Genomic DNA, 18105 nt, shown 5'->3' with positions numbered 1-18105 from the left:
AGTGAATTTAATAGGGCACTTGTAGCCTAGCGGTTAAGATATTGGACTAGTAAGCAGAAAGTTGCTGGTTCAAACCTCACCACTGCCAGATTGTCACTGGTGGGCCCTTGAGCAAGGCCCTTAACCCTCAATTGCTTAGATTGTATACTTGTAAGTCACTTTGGATAAAGGTGTCTGCTAAATGCTGAAAATGTAAATGTAAAGAATAAACAGGTATTCTTTAACAAGACAACTTGTTTGTTTGTTTATTAGGATTTTAACGTCATGTTTTACACTTTGGTTACATTCATGACAGGAACGGTAGTTACGCATTACACAAGATTCATCAGTTCACAAGCTTATATATTGAATACACAGTCTTGGACAATTTAGTGTCTCCAATTCACCTCACTTGCATGTCTTTGGACTGTGGGAGTAAACCGGAGCATCCGGAGGAAACCCATACGGACACGGGGAGAACATGCAAACTCCACACAGACCCGGACCGCCCACCTGGGGATCGAACCTGTGAGACGACAGTGCTACCCACTTAGCCACCGTGCCGCCCTAACAAGACAACTAACAAATGCCTTTATGTGCAGATATCCTTATTTCCTTTCATTCAGTGTTTGGCCCTAAACAATAAAAAACAAATAAAATTGTTAATCAATTTCTCCAAAATGTGGTGCTATCACGGCGTTAACAATAACCTTTATCTTAGTATATCTCTGTGCATTTGGAAATGTTCACACTGTTTCAGAATCAGGGAAAGACTTTTTAACAAGGCAGACAAGCAGCTTAATGGTCTGAAATGCAAAAACTCCCTTTGCAGCAGTAACAGCATCTTCTCACAAAATAGTTTATTTACCTGACAAACTCTCTTATTTAGCTGCACTTGTTTTGCTGAACTAGCACCTTTACACTTTACAGATCATGCATTCTGCTTTCCATGGATCCCGAACAAGACAAAATACAGATCCTCTGTGAATTTTAATTTTCACTTGGGCATTTTTAAAAGAGAAGTGCGAGAAGACGGGACCTAAAGAGAAAGGTGAAATCAGTGCAAAAACACAGAAAAGAATAGTGTGCACAGACTACAAAAACCAAATCCCAGACATTTTTGGTGATTTAAAAATCCCAGCTGGACTTATTTTTTAGGTCCAAAAAGAGGACATGTCTGGGAAAAAGAAGAGCTATAGTCACCTGCTCCGTGGTTGTTTAATATAATAAGGAAAAACATGATTGCAACCTCTATGCTTTCTTTGAATTTGGTGTATTCTTCGAGAAATATCCAGAACCTGGTAATGTCATATTTTGTCCAGTTTGCATAAATTGTCTCTTTTCTGTGACTGTTAAACTTTTACCAGTTAAGTTCCAAACAGCATCATTATGAACATTTAAATGATTAAAAGATGTATTAAATTTGCACACCCAAAGACAAAAACACTAATGTATATCACATACACATTACCTTGAACTTAAAACAGACCCACTTATGATCCAATCAGCTGGTGCTCCTGCAGCAGAAGTGCAATGCATAAATCATACACAAGGATCAAGAGCTATTATGTATTATGTTTCCACATCAGAATGTCGAAAATGTGCCTGTGGTGACGGTGACCATGTTGGTGCCAGACTGGTTTAAGTATGTTAGAAATTGCTGTTTGCTTGGGATATTAATGCACAACAGTCTTAGGAGTTACAGAAAATAGTGCAAAATGCAAAACACATCCAGTGAGCAGCAGTTCTGTATGAGGAAATGTCTTGTTGATAAGAGAGGTCTGAGAAGAATGTCTAAACTGGTTCATACAAACAGAAAGATTAGAGTAACTTAGATAACCGGTCTTGTGTAGGACACAAAAAAGTATCTCAAAACATGCATCTTGAGGCAAATGAGCTACAACAGCAGAATACCACATCAGGTCCTTCTGTCCACTGAAAACTTGAAATGTAAGCCTACGGTTGGCACATGCTTGCTTAAATTTTTGTTAATAATTTAAAAGTGTTGCCTGGTTTGACAAAACATTTCTGCTGTCACATGCAGATGGTAGTGTCAGAATGTGCCCTAAAGAGCATGTTCTGGTCTGATATGAGCAAACCCTGATGTGGTCTTCTGCTGTTGTAGCCCACTAATCCAGTGTTTTGATGTGTTATTCATTCTGACACGCTTTCTTGCGGACCGTATATGTTATGAGCTACCTGTCAGTAGTTTCTTTCTTTTGACGGGTTGGATTGCAGGGTGCACTTCAAGCCACTGAGTACATATCAATACTACATGCTGGTAAGATCTACCAGTACTATATTTTGGAAAGATCAGTCTAAGGTGTTAATGCATTTAGCAGGTTGGTCCCACCCACCGGTCAGTTGGTCAGTACATTTATTGTGACTGATGGGAAAAACAAGGCCCAGAGAAAACATTGATGCAAGTTAAGTAATAGTTCTGTACATAGCTTTATCACTTTTATGTATGTTTTATGTAGGGTCCCTCTAAATGTTCCTACTATTTGCTGTGCATTCTGCACTTATCGTGTCATTACTACTATGTGGCCTAAAGAGGGTGCTGTTTCTTACACACATTTATGGTCTTCTCACTGATTTACTTCTGCTTCCACCTTCAAGGTAAGACAAATTGTACTTCATACATAATGGTCTTATACTGTTGTTAGTTACTATATCTGCTCACTAAAGTTATAAAATAGAAAAGGGTTTTGTAATGCATTTATTTATCATGGATTAAGTCCATGAACATGTAAAGACATTCTGGTGGAAGGTGTGAAGTGAAAAAATGGCCCCTCTCATAATTATTTACAATAAAAATACATAAGCTACAGTAGCACATCTTTTACTGTGTATTCATTTATGCATATGTTTAATACTCAACAGATTCAAATTGCAAAACTAAAATACAAAATGCACACAGACACTTGCTTGGACTTGGTTTTTGTCCTGACAATGCAGTATAAGTTGTGGGTTCTTATAGACCCAAGTGTGTGCCATTACAAACTAAATAGCAACAGGTGTACAGCTGTGGACACACAGCTGCTGACTTTATATTAATTAAGGAAGGCATACTATACTTGTATAGTATATAATCAAATATATATAGTATATAATCAGGTGATAACCAAATACATACATAAAATAGCTGGCAAGCATGTTTTCTTTGCTTCAGTATATGGTTTTATATTTCTTAGAACTAATAAAAATATAATAATTCAGACAATATCAATATGATAATCGTGTTCCTCACTGGGGCTAAGGGAAGAATAGTCAAAAAAGTAATGCCTTTCAATTGATTAAAAATTCTTTATTGTGTCTTTACTTTATAATCTGAAGGGAACTCCTGTCCTTAGTCCATCAGCAGTCATTCTGTAAAAAGACAGAAAAACAACAATAAAACAGTGAACATGTACTATTTATCTTTTATAATTTATTTAATTCATTCATTTTTAGTTACAGCTTTATTCTGATCAAGCTCACTGTGGAAAACTGGAAAATACTGGGTGCAAAATGGAAACAGCTTGGACAAGGTCTCAAAGTACCATGGGACATCACAGACTCACTCACTGATTCAAATGTTTTGTTAAATGTAAACAGCTACGCACTCCTGTCTTTTAATCATTACTCCTAGGTGTGGTGGTAAACCAGCAACACACATATTACCCCTGAATTTTGAGTTTCTGAGTTTGAATACTCTTAGAATTAATCATGTTGATAGCCCTATAAAATTTCAGTGCCAGCTTTGTTACGCTGAGCACCAAAAACCAATGCTTAAGAAAGCCAACAAAACATGACTTTAACTAACAATTTAAATACAAAAGACTGAAAGAACTAAGCAAACTTTGTGGAGGCTTTAACAGTGGCTTTAAAGTGCAAAGACCATTAAACATTTAACACCTGCATCCTTTGTGCTTCAGAGTCCTGTGTCAGTCCTGTAATGGAATTGGCATTTTTGATAAGTTAAATTAATAAATTGTTAAATAAGACTATGAAGCAGTTATCCCCACCAAAATGCATTTAGGAAAACTGTAAAATGAAATAAATGAAATGCCCAGTAGCGACCAATGTTTAGTAATTTAGGGGCTGCTTGTGTACATATAGTGAAGAGTGATTTGTAAGTTGTGTTAAATATACAGTATTGAAACTTGGCCTCATAATCAAGTGCATAATACTTGCGTGTTAAGGGGAGGAAAAGTTACTGGGCCAGTCACAGGCTGTATACATGGCTCGTAAGCTCCGACCTTTCCTGCTGTCATCATAGATGGCCAGGCAGTATAGCCAATGGGTGGAAGTGGTGGAGACACATAGTGGTGATGATGGATGGCGCTTCCCTTGGCTTTCATGTAGTTCTGCTGAACACCACAATCATTATATACTATGTTAATTTTACTTAAATGAATTTAACTTAAATGAATCAATAAAACATTATGAAATTAAAACAATATTAAGCATCGTTAAGTCACCTGGCCTGTTGGAGGACTCAAGGCAGTGCCAGTGGCCATTGGAGGAAGTGCCTTCAGCATCATGTTGTGCATAATGATCTGGTGCATTTGAGCATTTTGCATGAGCATTAGCTCTACCATGTCTATAAATAAAAAAACAAATTTGGCTGTTAATATTTTACCTGGGGCGGCATGGTGGCTTAGTGGGTAGCACTGTCACCTCACAGCAAGAAGGTCCTGGGTTCGATCCCCATGCGGGGCGGTCCGGGTCCTTTTTGTGCGGAGTTTGCATGTTCTTCCCGTGTCTGCGTGGGTTTCCTCCGGGAGCTCCGGTTTCCTTCCACAGTCCAAAAACATGCAGTCAGGTTAATTGGAGACACTGAATTGCCCTATAAGTGAATGGGTGTGTATGTGTGTCTGTGTATGTGTGTCTGCCATGCAATGGACTGGCGTCCTGTCCAGGGTGTTACTGTGTGCCTTGCGCCCATTGAAAAGCTGGCATAGGCTCCAGCACCCCCCACCCCCCGCGACTAATTGGAAATAGAAAAAAAGAAAATGAATGAAGGAATGAATGAAAGTATTTTACCCTATTTACCTTTTTACAGATGGAAAACTGTATTCATTATGAATTGTCCAGAGACAACTGCAAAATAGTTGGAGGAAAAGATATGTACTATACTATACTATATACTGTATTTGAACACCAGACCATAAACTTGTAAATACAGTACTTTTATAGGAAAACTTTTAATTGGAAGATGTTTAATGCTCTGTGAAGATTCAGTGGTATATTTTTACTCTAAGAAATAATTTGCATAATAGGGATGCAAGCGTAAAGGGGTGCATGCAAAGGAAGAAAAGAGAAACATCAGTGCTCATCTGACATTTAAAAAAAGGAAAAACTTTCCAAGCATTTTATGGGTTTTTTTTACATTATTTTGATGTTTGTAATATTGTTGTTTAATGGTCTGAAGTAATTTAGTATGACTTTTACACAATATCCAGACATTATATACATTTTAAAAGTATGGTTATTTTCCTACAAAAACAGACCTTTTCTTTAAACATTAAGCATGTTACCAATTGGTACCTTCTTTAATGCTGCCTGATCTGTAGGTTGCAGGTTGGAAGGGTGCAATAAGCGGCTGCTGCTGCTGTGGCAGAATTATGGTGGCTGGTGGCTGTGGAACCAACATTAAAGGAAAAAAAAATAATTCAGTGACATTTTCATACAGGTGCAGATAAGTTTGTGACAAAGTGTGACATGGCATCCTCTTACAGGGTGTTGAATGATTTGGGGAGGTTGTGGGACTGAAGGTTGTGGAGCCACTGGAGCGGGATGAGGAGACTGATAGATATACACAGGGGGTGCAGGTCGAGCAGGTAAGGACAGTGATTCATACTGATGCTGTCTGTGAGATCCAGCCCATGTCTGTGGCCGTGCTAAGTCTTCTAACATGTGCTGCTCCTGTCTCAGACACACAGAGAAACATATATTATGCTAGGAATACAATTTAAAGAAAACTTCATTATTTAAGCTCAATCCAAATAAAAGCAGAATTGTTTGCTATTCTTTTGTTATACAAGGCTTCATCTCCACTACCATACAGCACGTTTGTTGCCAATTTTTCTAAAGAGATGCAGGTCTGAACTGAAGGAAAGCCGATAAAGCACCCACACTTTCTGGTTAAGCAGCCATGCTGTTATTAAACATTCAGATTGTCAACTTTTCACGGGTAACAATCTAAATGGGTCTTTTGTGTTTGACCCAGAAAACAACATGTCAATTATTTCTGAAAACCAATTTAAGAAATGTACTGGTCAGTCTTCAATACAATTTCACTTTGCATTGGTTTATGTTTGTTTGTTTTATTAGGATTTTAACGTCATGTTTTACACTTTGGTTACATTCATGACAGGAACGGTAGTTACTCATTACGCAAGGTTCTTTAGTTCACAAGTTATAACGAACACAGTCAATTTAGTATCTCCTAATTCACTTTACTTGCATGTCTTTGGACTGTGGGAGGAAACCCAAAATAATTTGTTGACGTGATCCTTAGCGTATCAAAGTTTATCAGATATGCACTCATTTTTGTATTAATTACAGACGCATGCCTCTTTAATTAAGTGTCACTTGAAGGGTCAGGTTGTTTTCACATTTGTATACATTTTCTCTGTATAGCCCATTTTATAGGCACCACCAAATTAATAATCTTGTAATAAAGTTTCTGGATGTATCTTTATCCAAGCAGATTCCACTGATTATACCAATTTGATTATGAAACAATTCATAATCACGTGATGCCTACAACACACCCAAAAAAGTTGGGACAGAGGACAAACCAGAAAAAAAGATTAAAGAATATTTAGGTAACATATTTTTGAAACATTCCTCAATAAGCAGATGAAATAGTTCCTGGTGAGAGTATTATGATTGGGTAGAAAAGGAGGCTGCACCAAAGGTTAAGTCAAGCAAAGATGGGTTTGACTCAACACTTGTAAGTGTAAGCCTTGTATCACACAATAGTGGACAAAAAATTCCACTTGCAAAACCACAATCATTAGTATTTTTAGTTCCTAAATGATTAATAAAGTGTGATTAATAGAAAAGGTGATGCCACTGTCACAACTTTTTTGAGTGTGTTGCAGACATTGAATTCTAAATTTGTTTAGATTATCAAAACACAATGAATTTGATCAGTGTAACATTGAAAATATTTGTGTACTTTTGTCAATTAAAAAAAAGCTTAAAGAGAATTACAAAAGCACAGATCATTGTTTATTGTATGTTACAAAGTACCCCAACGATACCAGAAATTTTGTAGGGTTTGTAGGTTTAGTATTTATCTAATCATGATGTGTCATGGTTACCCTTAGTCTCTGGAGCAAGTCTCTCTTACGTCTCAGTGCACTGTGCAGTGCATAAGTCTGTCCATCACAGCTTTCTGAGGTATAATAGAAAAGAAATTGTAACAAAGAAAAGGAAAATGATTAGATGTTAAAGGAGAAAAGATGTGTTTCACTATTTGCTAACAGCAGTAAAGGCTTTGTGATTTCAGATATTTTGGGGGGAATGCCTAATATTAACAATAAATAAATAAAAATAAAACTTATGAAAACTCAACAAATAATGTCACTATAAGTGTTTTGTGTGGGGAAAAAATTATAATTTAAATATTTCTTTACTTATGGAAAATGCTGAATCAGCTCTTTCATGATGGCCTTCTCGCTCATTCTCCAGTTTCTATTATGAAAACATCAAATGCTTAGCAATTTGACTTTAAACACATTAAACACATTTCATTTAATTAAAACTTAAAAATATATATTTATTGCAAGTTGTCAGAGCAAGTGTAATGGAAATAGAGTAAATAAATCCAATAGAAAGGTTATGCACTTAAATTTAGGAAATGCAAAATAGAAGCTTTTTCATTAGTGGTCTCAGAATTTTGTGACCCAGTGTACATATATCCACAGTCTCAATAATTTTGGAATTTACTGCAAATTATAAACAAATGAATATACCTTTTCCAGCAGCCTTAATTTCAGACGAGTCATTTGATCAACCATTGGATCCGCCATTACAGCAACTTATTCCAACTCCAATTACTTACATTAAAGTGAACTACATGCAAGTTTAGACTTTTTGCAGTCAACCAGTTTGACATTTCAGTTCAAGCTTTCAGTTCAAGCTTTTCAACAATGTTTATTGTGGACTTTTTTCTTGGTTGCCAGAAACAGTGGTGAGTTCCTTTGTCCTAGCCAACTGTCACCATGGTACAAGCTAGCTTGGCTTCAATTGTTTCAGTGAAAGATTTTAAAGGGATATTGCTTATAAACATTCAAAGCAGGAACTGTGAACATTTCATTGGGCGATCACATGTTTTATTGTGCCTAGAAAAACTATTAAGCCTCCCAAATTATTTTTTAATTTTATTGCCTTACATTTATTACATTTGATGTATAGCACAATGTGCAATATGTTACATTAAAACAAAGAAGCCAGTATCTTATGACAACTTTACTTAACTTATTAAAAGAAAACTTAACTGTAAACAGCTTATTAGATTTCTTAAGCAGGTCTTAAGAAATGAATTGGCAAGGAAATAATTGGCATGTGGTCATAGCTAGTCTTACAGTTACAAAATGTATGGATCTTATCTCAGTCTAACAATTTTTCCTTTTAAAATGTAATTAAATTGTTTCTGGTTTATCCTGAACAGGGTTGTGGTGGGTGGGGTGCCACCCAAAAACACTTTCCACACTCTCCCAGGACCACTACAGAGTAGGTATTATTTGGGTGGTGGATCATTCTCAGCACTGCAGTGACACTGACATGGTGGTGGTGTGTTAGTGTGTGTTGTGCTGGTATGAGTGGAGTTTTTAAACACCTCACTGTCACTGAGAATAGTCCACCACCCAAAAACACTTGCCACACGGTAGAGACACCTTAGACAACGCTCCAATCCCTTGCAGTAAAACACACACTAGCAAATTCACCTAATTTGAACTTATTATGCTCGTTTTTGTGGTAAGAGAAAGCTGAATATACTGACATGAAGGCAAAGATTGAACCCAGGTTCCTAGGATCAATCACATTTAAATTTATAACAAAATGCAATATTTTCCTATTTGAAATGACTGATAAATGCTGCTTTGTTTCCCTGCATTTACAGAAATATTACACAGTTCAGGTAAAACATTTTGACATACACTTGTACTAAACATGCATACTATTTAAAATGTCCACACCTGTTTGTTTTTTGTGACCAAATGATTAAAATGCATTGCGTTCATCGAAAAAGCATGGGAAAAAAACACTTATTTTAAGTTATTTTATAATTTGATTGTGGGTTTGAAATTGATCATTTTTCATCTTCAAACTATCAAATTATATTAATGTACAATGTTTTGTAAAATAAGTGTTTTTTTACATAAAAAATTGGGCAGAACCCACAGGGTAGTGGAGTCAAGAAATCTGCAAATGGGATTACTAGCCAAAAAAGTTTTTAGCTTCTTTATTAGTTTGTTTAAAGTGTCCCACTTTAATTAGAGAAAAAATAACCATGGTGGTGCAACTAACTTAGTGGGTGTCGCACAGCAACAAAGATTCTGAGGTCCTTGGTTGAATCCTTGGTTCAAAACGTAAATAAGATGCACTACTTTTTGCCTGTGTGTGAAAGAATTACTGTGAGTTTCCTTGCATAGAAGCCATGTCCAGGGTGTTTTTTTTAGTTTGTCGTCTAGTGTTTCACCCTGACATGGTGAAACGGTTTGTAAAAATGAATGAATGATGAGAACAACGACACAAAACCACGAGCTTTTGTGTTTATTATAAATGTGTAATAGAAGCCATTTTTCCGTTGCTGTGTTGTGTTGTAGTAGATTTAGCGGATTAATGCGCGGGCTTTGCTGTGGTGCTGTGGGCGTGTCCTGTACTATTCATTTATCTGTTCAACCAGTAGAAACACAGATTACTGTTTGAAAACTGTGATCGAATATAAGTTTTATCATCAATGGAATAAACTGCGTTTTAAAACGGTTCATAAAATTATAATATTAAATTACAATTAAAATGTATTTATATTTACTATCGTATGTTAGGCATTTTTGATAAAGATAGTTTTTGGAACAGGTGCGCCTGCCTAAATGCAACGATTTAATTGGCTAGGATTTTGCTATGGGCTGTTTTCATTGGTGAATTTTCACATAGACTATTATAAGGGCGGGGCTAACAGTGCTTCGCGGCCATGTTGAAATTTGCTCTGACAGTTATTCCGCTGCTGTTTATTAGTGTGAACTCTGAAACGAACCTGCAGTTTTCTTACTGACGCGTCTGCAGTGGTTTCAGCTGCAGTTAAAAGTCTACATGAACGCTGTAATTCTAGAAGGATAAAAATATGGAGCAAGACGAACGGCAGAGAAAACTGGAGGCCGGAAGAGCCAAGGTTAGTAAAACTTAAAGTCTGTGTGGTTAGCTTCACGTTAGCTCTGTTGGCTAACTAGTTTTGTTATGGCTAACTAGCCCAGTTAGCAAAGTTAGCTCACTCTTGTGTGTTGGGCGCAGTAAGTAAATCTTGCTTTCATTATATGTGCATATTTTTAAAACCTGGTTAATGGTAATATTTGAAGTGATTAGTTTGTTTGAGCAGTTGTAGTGTTTTATGTGAAACAACTTCAATGTTCCATACAGTTGGTCTTTATCATAGAATTATTATTGAATGCATGCGGATTAATAAAGTAACCACTGGCAGCATCAATAATCAATAAAAACGTAAGATGGAAAATTCATGTAACTAAAGATGAACCCGGTTGTGTATGTTTAACTGTTGGCATTACCAGCATCACACCAGTATAATCCTGGCTATAAGCTACTAATAAATAGGACACACATTCTAACTATGCTGCAAGTGTGTAGATAAGTTACATGTATGTAATGGAAATTTTCCAATATATTGATGGCATTTGGTCTTTTTCCAAGACAACAAGACCACTAATCAAATTATAGTTCAATTGTTAGTTTGTGGAAATGAAGATTATGCAGGTATACATACGTTCATTTGGTGGTAAGAAAGTTGTCATTTCACTTTGTGGTATGGTCTCTATAATTCCTTGTTAGTGATTATTTACTACAACTGTCAATTGTGCACAAATTGGTGAGACTTAATTTGTGTGCACCCATTAGACTAAATTTAGATAGCCCTGTACAGATTTGAAATTAGACATGGCTATTTACAAGTCTTGCAGTCGTTTCTAGTCAGGTTTGGGTCCCCATAATATTTGCACTAACACATGTCAATGTCTACAAAGTACAAAACTGTGCCCTCTCTGCCAAGGTCAAGAAGAAATTTGCCGTATGCTTAGAGGAAGTTTATCAAAATGGTTAGATGTCATTCAAGAATTAAAAGCAGTTTTTCAAACATTGTTGTCACTTTGCTGATCCCATAGACACAGAAAAATGCTTTGTGCTCAGATGAAACAGTCATGTGAGAAATTCAAATCGAACACCTGTACCTACTGAATATATGTTCTATATTTCTATTGTTAAATAAACTGGTGCATTGCAAAATCTAGTTTGAATAAAATATCATCTGTTTCTCACATGCCTTTGTTAGTTTTTTCTTTATATCACAATGTCAGTGCTGGGGTAAGCGTATGACTATGTAAAGGTTGGTGTAAATAGCTGATCACTTTTTTCTGGTCTAGAACCACATGATGCATTACGAGTTTTGTGTGAAGCACACAGTCGGCATTAAAAAGTTGTGTGCATTGTTTCAGCCTAGTAGAATTCAGGCATTTGTTTAAATCTGGGTCAGTACATGTTAACCTGAGGGGTGACCCTGGTTGGTAACAGGATGAGTGCCCATGTTGTAATATGGTCAAGTGCAAGTGACTTGCTTTACATCCTCTTCTTTTGGTAAATTCTAGATTCTAGCTTTTCATTGAGGCTGAGGGGCTGATGCTATGTGATTCATGTGTATTTGAATAGCTACGGGACTACTGTGTGCAATTTAAGATTTGATTCCATCTGACTTAAGTTGCTTAAGGAGTCAGTAGTGATGGAATCCGAATTGTGTGGTTTCCTTAGTTTTTATTTGCACTTAATATAAAAAAGCTTACTCTCCCTGCTGCTCTTAAGTGTAAGCAGTAATGCTGTGGACTTGGCTTTCAGGATTTTGCTTTCTTATTTTAATGTCATTATCATTGTAATGTGGCTTTGGTGACCTAGTGTTACATTTAAAAAGTAATCAGTATAGATTTAAGTAGTAGAATCTTTGTCCATTTTGTTTTTGCATGGTTAAGGATGGACTTTGAAGCAGCATGTTGATTTTTCTACTCCTGCTACTTCAGGAACTGATGTACCTTTCCTTCTACTTTTTTCCTCAGCTTGCACACTTTAGACAGCGGCGGGCAAAAAGTGACGGTGCAACGGCGTTGAAAAAGACTGTAAAAAAAAAGGGCCAGACTGTTCAGACGAAGGATTGGTCAGCGCAAAATCCTATCATAGGGGAGTCCCAAAATGACATCCATCTACAGAACAACATGGAAAATGTTGAGGTTTGGTTTGATCTTATATATATATATACATTTGTAGCTTCAGAAAAGTTTATCTTGCATACAATACAAACTTAAAAGACCTAAAGTTTTCATGTTGTCTTTCCAAATATCACTGTAATTTTCCTTTTTAATCATTGTAATACAAGCATTTTTATGACCAACCCTGTAGGAGTCATTGCAGCTTGCTGATGCTGCTGATTTGGCAGCTTGTGATGTTTCAGAGGTGATGGACATAACAGATGCACAGGGTTGTAGCACTGTTCTTGAGGACACAGCTTTATCAGAACAGCCTGCTGACACAATTGACCTTCTTGGGGAAATGGTTGTTACACACACTGGCACAGAACAACTAAAGGTAAATTGTGTGTGATAGAGATCTTGTCTTGTGTGTTAAAGTACTTGTTTGCCACCTACATTTTCTGAACCTACATTAAATTAGGGCTGGGTGATTTTCACGATTAATTCGGTTAATTCGCATGAACATTTTCACCCGATGTTAGAAATGTGACAATCGCGATTGTTTACATACTTTATATTTTAATTAAAATACCAACATGTCACGAAGCAGAAACTGACCAGACGCTCACGGAATATAAATTAAGGAAAGTTTAATATTAAAAGAGCAAAAACAGTGTACAAAATCAGGTAGAGTCCAAAACCAGAGGATAAACTAAAACAGTAAACGGAAAACAACAAGGATTATACACGCTAACGGTTAGATTCAGAACTAAGGAGCGAAACATGATCAGCAAAACGAGACAGAGTTCAAATAAGTCACTGAATCAAACACCGCCGAACTGAATCAAAACTCCGGAGCCGATGAGCGCGATCAGGATTGACTGACCGGGACATATGATAGTCACGTGAGAGTCCGTGGGAGCATGGAAATTGTAGTCCATATTGTTAGAAGCAGAACTTGCCCCCTCCATCCACCCCCCAGAGTCACAAGAGGACGCTGAGTAGAGTGATTACTTATTTATTCTTATAAAGGATATAGATAATTCAGATTTCTATTTTGTTTTAATTATTGTTAATTATTGTAATATCGTTACTGTTATAAAGTTTGAGTCCCTTAAAAGGATAATTATAGTTGGTGGTGTTGCTATTTTTGCACTTCTGCAGTCTTTTAAATTACAATGCAAACAAAAGAAATTTGAGTCTTATTTCAATTGCATTATACAAGAACAAAAAAAATTGTAATCGAGAATCGGTTATAATTTTAAAATAATCGAGATTTTTTTTTTTTTTTTTTTTGCAAAATCGCCCAGCCCTACTTTAAATATCCTTAAAAGTTTGTCAAAATCCTTTTTGTCAGGGAGAAACCCTTAAAGTACTAATAAGGGAACTATAGAAGCACCTAAGGAAAACCTCTTCTGACTAAGAACGCTCCTGGTTTCCATTCATGTTGTCACTGCTTTATTTAAGTCAGTGTTGGCATGCCTGTTTCCACCAGGCACAAATCAGGAATATCCTGGTCAAGGCAGCAATCCATTGTGCTATGTAAACCCACTGTGCTTAAGACTGAGTCTTCAGTTTTTTTTGTAAAGAAACAGAGGTAAAACAGCTTGGAGCCAGTTTATTAAACTCAAACTTTAGTGCTTAGCAAAATGTTTGTCCTTTTTTCTCCATGCAGCAGTTACAGGCTGCAGTGGAAAAGCGGAATGAAATCATCTCGCAGCTCAGTAACAACCTGCAGGTGGCACTGATGAGTAGAGACGAGGTGCAGTTGGAAGCCCAGCAGCTAACTGGCCAGATGCAGGAGATGCAGCAGCAACTACAGCAGGTATATGAGGAATAAAACAGGCTAGCCCACGTTGACAATCTCAGCTCTGCTCTTGGCTGGCTGGGCACTTATAATTGGTGTGTCTGGGAACAGCTGAAAGGATTCTTTAAAACTGTTGCAATTATGACCTTTGCTGGCTGGGCTGGCTGGTGGTAGCCTAGTGGGTAGAGGTTTGGGCTATCAATCGGGTTCAAATCTAGTCTCTGCTTTGCAGCCACCGTGGGTCCTTGAGCAAAGCGTTAAACCCTCTCTGCTCCAGGGGTGCCATACAAATGGCTTTGACCCCAGCTTCCAAACCAACTTGGATAGACAGAAAAGGAGGTTTCATTGTACTGTACACATGTATTTGTATGTACATCCATCATCATATCCATCACCTGTTGATAACAGGTGAAAACGACTCTGTTTGCATTAAGGATCTTTATATGAGCCTGCCTTGTGCAGGTGAAAAGAAGCAGTTGGTTACTGCACATGTTGGCATGTCAGTGTATTCAGACTAGGGCTGCAACTAACGATTATTTTAGTAGTCGACTAATCTGACGATTATTTTTTCGATTAGTCAGCGATTATTTGTCATACCCTCCATCTCTGCCTTAACATAACACCCTGTTATGTTATTTAAGTTCCAATATCAAATTAAAATAATGACCCATGAAACATGAATATGAAACTTAAGCTTGATTGTGTATTAATGTGTTAAATATATTTAATTAAACTATCACGATAAAAAAAAATTCAATGAAATAATAAAGCTTTGGACAGCATTAGAAACTGTTATGTTTCAGAAGTTATCACTCTGGAAGTCAAAAACATATATAACATGTGGTTGAGAAACATGTGAATGCTGTCTGTGAAGACCTCAGCCATCTGATGAGTGCATGAACCTCTTCTCTTCTCATCCACACTCCATTGCTTAGTGCTATTAATAGAAAGAGCAAAAGAGAAAGCTGTATTAATTATCACAAACTGAAGGCTATGTATCATAGTTTATTACAAATAGTGTACTGGCTATGACAACTAAACCATAACAGGTTAAATATCTTAACTGAATTATCTGCTGAGCTAACTAGCTATCATTAAGTGGAGGAGGCTTATTATTTAGAATGAATGCTCTCATTAACGAGAGCAAAAAATATGGAAGACGAGACAGGGTAACGTTAGGCTATAATGTTAAGTTATATAACGTTACTCATATAAATGACTGATTAACTATTGCACTTAATGAGTTAGCTAGCAAACAAACCTGAAAAATAGCGAACTCTTAGGAAGTTTTCCGACAGGTACTCTAGCATTAACAAACATTAACTACGTTGGTTAAAGCACAAAGCGGTGTAAAAACTTACCGGAATAATGCTGGTCATCACGGCTGCAAGGCGTTTCACCGGAGTGCTGGTGTGAAACCATAACTCTGCTCTGTAGTGTCTGCGTCCAGCTCGTTTCTTTGGCTTATTTTGGCTGAAATACTTTAGTACAGTGGTTCTCAAACTGTGGTACGTGAAGCAGCACGAGGTGGTACGCCAGATAATCTCGGAAAAGTAATTACATGCACCGAAAAAATAAATTAATAATAATAAATAAAAAAATAACAAAATGTGTAAATTACTAATAAAATTCTTATAATTCTGTTTGAATAAAATCAGTTTAATTAAAACAAATCGTATTCAAACTAATGTGTTATTTAAAACATTCGGGGCTACGCAGACACCGTACTTCATTACGTCTATACTTCACGTTCGCCGTTTCCATCTGGAAATTTCCGAAACGGTATCAGTAAAGTTATCAGTAAAGTTATCAGTAAAGTTATCAGTAAAGTTATCAGTAAAGTTATCAGTAAAGTTATCAGTAAAGTTATCAGTAAAGTTATCAGTAAAGTTATCAGTAGATCTCTCGCTTTTATCAGATCAGATCTGCGTTTGAAGCTCACTGATCTCGTTCCTGGCTGCTCCGCTAAACAGACGCATCCCACTCACTCACATGCCGATTCTATTGAACGGATCTTTGAAATGAACGAAAGGAGCCGAGTCTTTTATTTCTGCACAATTCTTATCGGCTGTAATCCACCCATTCAGCTTCCATCAGTAAAGGGGAATTAATCGTAAATCGTAATAAAGGCTGTGTATTGTCGATATTCAAATCCGAAACACTTTCAGTATTGCGGAGAGCGAGACACACACACACACACACACACACACACAGAGAGAGAGAGAGAGAGAGAGCTGGTAGTATAATTACAAATAATTGAGAAATAAACTATAAACTTGTTTAATTCTGTTAAATCTGATTATTTCAATGTGCGTATGTTTTAAAGCAGAAACAAACAGTCACATCTCTGTACAAGAGAGGATTTTTCTGAAACTTAATGAAATGCAACCACAGTCTGCCTATTCCCTATAGTGTTTTTGCCTTTTGAAATTAATCTTTCTTATTTAAGTGATGTTTGAATTAGCCCTACATTTAATGCAAATTTGATGTTAATATCGAGGGTGTCTTACCTAGTTTACCTAGTAGCGTGAAGTCACTTTTTGAACGGCTCTTTGAAAGGAACCGAGCCAAAAGATCCAGCTCCCGTCAAGAAGCCATAATTCCCATCACTTATATACAGTATATATATACACACACACACACACACACACACACGCACCTAATTAATGTGAGCCTTATGTGGTTCTGTGATGAGAAACATAGGTGGTACCTGGAAGTTTCGGTTTGATAATGGGTGGTACTCGGTCTAAAAAGTTTGAGAACCACTGCTTTAGAAAGTTTCAGTCTCTTTATCTTTGCCTCTCTGTCTTCATAAACTCCCCGCTGCGCCATGGAAGCGATGCTGCGCCCCCTGCAGTCCCTTTAGTGCATTGCATCAATAACGACTAGTCGACAATGAAATTCCACATCAACATATTTTTATAGTCGACGTTATCGACTACGTCGACTAATCGTTGCAGCCCTAATTCAGACTGTAGCATATCTGTTGTCCTGGTCATATAATTATTTCCATTTTGCACGCCATTTGTTAATTAAAAAGAACCCCCACAGAAGTTCCAGATGCACCACACCAACAGTAGTTGGTAGTACGTGGTAGTACTATAGTGGTGTGAGTTGTACTGGTATGAATGTTTTAGGTGCAGCAGTGATTTGTAATTCTTTCAAATGCCAAAGCTGTTATGAGAATTGTGCTTCAACCAAAGATATAAAACCAGCAGTGTTCTGTGATCAGAAGTATCCACTGATGAAAGACTAAAGGAAAATGAACATGTTGTAGGAGTACAGTTAGACACCTGAGCTCTAACATGTGTTCCTAATAAAACTACCAGTGAATTTAAAACCTTTAAGAATCCCAACAATACTTCTGCACCTGATACACATACCAGAACAACACACACTACCATGTCATTGCATGTCATCTGGTTAGTGGGGGTAAATATGGGTGTCCCCCTGGATTGATAAATAGGTTACAGAGGTGTGACTTGGTATACAGAGCAACAGATAAGCTAGTTAGTAAATGCATACCCACAAATTCATCTGTCCGGAAGGTAAAGCTTATGATCAAACTGTACACATCTGGTACATTTATTCATTAATTATTTTATATTTTGATGCATATTTCATTTTCATTTTTGCCACGTTTTATCAGTTAAAAATTCCTTTCCTTGCAGGCCAAAGAGTATTTGCGAAGTAAGACTCTGGGCTGGCTGGATTTATCTTATGTCCAGCATACCCAGCAGCAACTACATGTCGAGTTCTCTCAGCAGGTATCTCTCCATCCCATACGTTTTACCCTGATCATTGGTCTATATAGATTTTTTGCTTATCCTTGTGTTTTTACAAAATGTGTCGCTTTTG

At 36.9% G+C, this 18105-nt stretch overlaps 2 protein-coding genes across 2 annotated transcripts in view; one reads left to right on the top strand and one right to left on the bottom strand.

Moving 5' to 3' along the window:
* Window positions 1-3290: 3290 nt before the first annotated feature.
* Window positions 3291-8006, bottom strand: zgc:112416 (uncharacterized protein LOC550509 homolog). Its single transcript, XM_062997726.1, has 8 exons — window positions 7950-8006; window positions 7611-7668; window positions 7296-7369; window positions 5686-5889; window positions 5512-5602; window positions 4443-4564; window positions 4156-4331; window positions 3291-3348 (listed from the first exon to the last, which is right to left on the bottom strand). The coding sequence occupies exons 1-8, from the start codon at window positions 8004-8006 to the stop codon at window positions 3303-3305; spliced, it is 828 nt and encodes a 275-aa protein (XP_062853796.1). The 3' UTR covers window positions 3291-3302.
* Window positions 8007-10324: 2318 nt separating this feature from the next.
* pcnt (pericentrin) overlaps window positions 10325-18105 on the top strand; it is a 61059-nt gene continuing 53278 nt past the window's right edge. The window contains exons 1-5 of the mRNA XM_062997727.1: window positions 10325-10372; window positions 12312-12482; window positions 12652-12837; window positions 14116-14265; window positions 17919-18014. Coding sequence (XP_062853797.1) covers window positions 10325-10372; window positions 12312-12482; window positions 12652-12837; window positions 14116-14265; window positions 17919-18014 — 651 coding nt within the window. The remainder of the gene's footprint in view (window positions 10373-12311; window positions 12483-12651; window positions 12838-14115; window positions 14266-17918; window positions 18015-18105) is intronic.

Source organism: Trichomycterus rosablanca, chromosome 6, assembly GCF_030014385.1.
Source record: "Trichomycterus rosablanca isolate fTriRos1 chromosome 6, fTriRos1.hap1, whole genome shotgun sequence".
Taxonomy (NCBI): Eukaryota; Metazoa; Chordata; class Actinopteri; order Siluriformes; family Trichomycteridae; genus Trichomycterus; species Trichomycterus rosablanca.
This window is presented reverse-complemented; position numbering and strand designations above follow the sequence as displayed.